At 41.0% G+C, this 4,883-nt stretch overlaps 1 protein-coding gene across 1 annotated transcript; it reads right to left on the minus strand.

Moving 5' to 3' along the window:
- Positions 1-338: 338 nt before the first annotated feature.
- Positions 339-4,630, minus strand: LOC139257756 (probable G-protein coupled receptor 139). The gene is made up of 2 exons (XM_070874619.1): positions 4,534-4,630; positions 339-1,231 (listed from the first exon to the last, which is right to left on the minus strand). The coding sequence occupies exons 1-2, from the start codon at positions 4,628-4,630 to the stop codon at positions 339-341; spliced, it is 990 nt and encodes a 329-aa protein (XP_070730720.1).
- Positions 4,631-4,883: the final 253 nt, after the last annotated feature.

The raw sequence follows: 4,883 nt of genomic DNA on the forward strand, positions 1-4,883 counted from the left end.
CCTCTTTATCTATGTTTATCCTTGTAAATATCGCTCAGCCTCCTCCTTTACTGCTGCGTTGGAAGCCGCCCCTTCTCTGGTGATGACTGATGCAAAGTACACATTTAGCAACTCATCCCGGCTTTCTCCTTCCACAAGGAGATTCTCTTTTGCTGCATAATTGCTCACACCATCCATTTGAATGTACGCATCTTATTTCGATGTTTAAATAAGACTTTTGGTTCCCTCTTCAGTTAGCTGCTAATCTAAACGTATATACTTTATTTGCTGCTTTGATTCCCAGTTTTAGATCTCCTCTGCACTTTTGATATCGTACTAGAAAGCGTGAGGTGTTCTCATCAAATTAACTTTACCACCATTGTAAGGGGATACTTCACTCCATTCCTCAACTCCTCTCTGAATTTCCTCTGGGTCACTGCATAAATAAAAGTGTTCGTGCAGCAACTCAGGAGCTGGAGCATGAAGCCAATTTCCGGTACAAATGTGGGCAGAGAAACAGGGTATCCCAAGTAATCCAATCGTCTCAATATAGAACAGACCATGAACACCACCCATAACAGTATGAAATTCCCCGATATAACAAACAGTACAATCATCGATTTCCTTCGGTTCTCCATCTCTGGGTCACTGGGGCTCTCGCCACTGCTCTGACCCCGGAGTCTACTGCGGGCTCTGCTGGACACTAAAATGTGTCTGACCGTTAAAGCATTGAACAGTAGAATCAAAATAAATGGAATAAAAGGTGTTAAAATGTAATGCATTAATTCAACGATAGTCCAGACTAGTGAACGAGATACACTTGATAACACGCGGCAAAACCATGGAATGTTGGACAGCCAATATTGACTTGTATACAGAAAATACCAGAAAATGTTCCTCAGACAGCTCAGCACTGTCACTGTTCCTAGAACCACAGTCGCTGTTTGCTCCGTGCAATATTTCAATTTCAGCTTCTGGCAGCAAATGGCCACAAATCGATCGAAGGTGAAAGTGACCGTGAACCAGACAGAACAATCTGTGGCTGCATAAAGCAGGATAGCATGAATATTACATATTCTAACGTTCAACAGAAAAAGAAATTGATCCCGATAAACAATAGGAATCTGCCTCAGTATCAGATCGATGATCACGACCAGTAGATCCGCCGTTGCCATGGCCACCAGGTAGTGAGTGACACATTTGGAGAGACCGCACTTTCCCCGAGACAGGATCGCAATCGTCACCACGTTAACTGTGAGCAAGAGGAAAATAGGGACATTATTCACAAACAGTGAGTAATAACAGAAGTTTGATGAGTTTCCAATGAAGTAATCGAGTAGCTTGCAGATGATCTGGCTAAGGTCCCTTCGCAATCATTTGAAATTCACCAAGAAATGAGCAGCGTGTCTTTGCATCCAGTGATGGATACTAATTATTTTACCAGCATCCTGGATATAAGTTTGTAATAAGAGTCAGCAGTAATGAATCGGCTAATGAAGCTTTTTGTGGGAGATAGTTCCAGATTTCCACCGGTTTATACCAAGTTAGATGACTTTGCCAAAACTATGGTAAACAAGAAGGTTATCGGCACACTGTATGAGATTTTTTTAAATAGATCAATTGGAGGTACGAGAAAGACTGAATGTACATAAAGTGGAAAATTCACCCGGTGTAGATGGGATGAAGCCTCGTTTGCTGAGGAAAGTAAGTGTATAAATTACACAGGTACTGGCGACAGTCTCCAATTCTCCTTAGCTACAGGGGTGGTGGCAGAGGACTGTTGGATTGAAAATGCTGTATCCTTGTTCGAAAAAGGGGAGCAGGACAAGCCTGGCAATTACAGGCTCGTCAGTTTAACGTCAGTAGCGGGGAAGTTTTGAGAAGCGCTTAGAACCCTGGATAATAAAGAAAGAAGCGTCAGGTGTTTGACTGTACTGATTGAGTTTTGAGATAACATAACAAAACAGATTTTTTGAGGCTAGTGCAGTTGATGTTGTCGATGTGGACATTCAAAACACATAAATGCCTTGTTAGTAAAATTAACAACCATGGCCTAAAGGAGGCAGTATTAGCATGGATACACAATTGGTTAAGGGATAGAAAACAGAGAGTTATGGTGAATGGCTGTTTCTCGAACTGGAGTGTGGTATACCACGGGGGTTCCCAAGGTTCAGTTCTCGGACCACTGTGTTTTTGATATACATTAATGAGTTGGACTTGTGGGCAGCGGGCAACATTTTGAAATGTGCACATTACACGCAATTTCAAAGAGTAGTAAATAATTGGGAAGATATTAATCGTCTTCAATAGGATAGAGACAAGTGGGTGGAATCGGCAGACATATAGCGGATGAAATCAGTGCAGGAACGTCTGAAGTGATATAGTTTGGTTGGTAGAATGAAAAGAGACAATGCGAGCTAAATGGTACAATTGAAAAGGGGGTGAAAGAACAGAGAGTCTGGGGGGTGTTCTTCCAGAAATCATTGAAAGTGGCAAAAAAAAGTAATAAAACAGGTTAATAAAGTATATGTAACTCTGGGTTTTATCAATAGAGGCATATAATACAACGGCGAAAACTTTTTACGAAACATATTTAAAAGAATTGTTCGGCCACAGCTAGAATAGTGTACAAGTCTGGACACCTTCTATTAGGAAAAATGTGAAGGCTTTGAATAGGCTACAGAAGAGAGTTACTTGATTGGTTCCAGACATGGAGGATAACTGTTCCATGGATAGACAGGAGGCGCTGGTGTTGATCTCCTTAGAACAGAGAAGGCTTTGATCGAGGTGGTTAAAATCATGAAGAGTTTAGGTAAAGTAATTAAACATAACTCTTTCCATTGGCTGGTGGTTTGATAACCAAAGGGCACAGATTAAAGTTGATTGGTGTAAAAGCCAGAGGCGACATGATGAAAACCTTGTCTATGGAACGTGTGGCTAGGATTTGGAATGCACTGCCTGATAGGGTGGAAGATACAGATTCAATACTAGCTTGTAAAAGGGAATTGGATCAATACTTGAAGGAGTAAAAGTTACAGGGACATGGGCGAAGAGAGGTGGTGCAGAACTACCTTCATCAGGGCCGGCTCAGGCTGGATGGGCCGAATGGACTCCTACTGCACTTTACTATTCTATATATCTATCATTCTACTTCCACTACCTGTTGTTTTTAAAAATACTTACTGAAATGATCCCCGAACGGTCTCGCTGAAAATGTAATGCTGTTTCCACTTTTTCCTGGACTCTTCCACCAGAGGAAATGTTTACTCTCTACCTAACCTATCAAATGTTTAATCATCTTAAACTCCTCAATTAGATAACCCCTTAATCTTTTATATTCAGTAAAATACAACCTCCATCACTGAAAGCTTCCCTCCAATTTAAAGCTTTCAATGCCAGTGCCATTCTCGTGACTATGTGCTGCACCCTGTTGAAGACCAATCAATTCTTTCCTAAGGTGCGGTGCCTAGAACTTAATGCAGCATCCAGATGGGGTCTCAGCAGAACTCTATAGCGCTGCAACCTCTCATCGATCCCTTTGTATTCCCACTCTCTTGCGATAAAGGCCAGCATTCCAAAAGCAGTTTTAAATGATTTACGTGTGTGCCAGTGGTAGAAGGAGAAGCTGGAACGTTTCCAGGTTTGAATTACAGCGTGTGTGATTTTGTTTTTGGAGGGATACAACTTTTCCTAATGTCCCGATGTGCGGAGGTGAAACAAGAGGCCTGGCAGTGATTGGAATGGGAGAATCGATGGTGCGCTCTGAATGGGGCAGTTGGCTAACCAGAGCAACTCTTTGATCTGTGATGGACTATGGTCACTTGGTGAAGGCATTTGAGACTTCTGTATAATGGTAGAAATCAAGCCTTCACAACCAGCGCTTGCAATGAGACTGACTGTTAGCGCCGCCGTGGGCATGAACATGATGGGAAAATGCACTCAATTTTTCCTCCCATAAAAGAAATTCAATCTGGATTCCGAATGGTCAATAATTGGTTGACTCAAGTTACAGACATGCTAGACTCCCAGCTCGGCAATTGGATATTCACCATCACGTTAAAATTAATTATTTGCCATAAAGCAATTAGTTCAGTGAAATAATAATAAAAAGTAACTCAAACTAAGAATTCTAACACCCCGATTATGAACCAGTGACATTAATGTTCCACCGAAAATAATAGAAAGTGAGTCAGCTGAACCAGATTGGATCATTACTCATTATCATTTATTTTTTAAGAGTAATTTATACAATTAAATAATTTGCTATATTCTGCAGAAATTAACGATCTTGTGAGGTCACAAAATATTTTCTCATCTGACACTCAGATTCAGCATTGACAGCAAAGTGCACACTTTTAATGAAGAGAAGGATCGAACAACATGGCTTGTTTTGTGCTGTGAATCAATACTGGGAACTTAATAATATTACCTGACATGGAGCTATTAATGACCATTAAAGACACACTAATCATTGAGCTGGTACCAGCGAATGGGAATTCACATCACGCTGTTCAACTCCAGTTGCTAAAATACCATCCCCAGGTAGTTACTTACGTGGGACACCGACAGCAGCTAAGATGGGGTAGTAAATTTTTTGTACATCATTAAGCGCCCAGAGAATCTTGAGTTTGATCAGGTAACCAAGAGACATTATTTCCCTTTTGGTAAGAATCGATTGTTCAAAGGTTGATGTTGATGCTGGGAGCAGTTCTACGATTAAGACATTCGGAGGTTTTCACTTATTTATAGCAGAGAAAATTCATTAGGTCAGTAAACCGTGTCTCCTGTGCCTGGGCTTAATTACAACCAGTGAACAAACAGATGACATCAACAACTTTCCCAATAGACTCTTAACAAGAAATGCGGAAATTCCAATCAGCCAATGCCCTAAAGACCAATCTCAC

Source organism: Pristiophorus japonicus, unplaced genomic scaffold, assembly GCF_044704955.1.
Source record: "Pristiophorus japonicus isolate sPriJap1 unplaced genomic scaffold, sPriJap1.hap1 HAP1_SCAFFOLD_91, whole genome shotgun sequence".
NCBI lineage: Eukaryota > Metazoa > Chordata > Chondrichthyes > Pristiophoridae > Pristiophorus > Pristiophorus japonicus.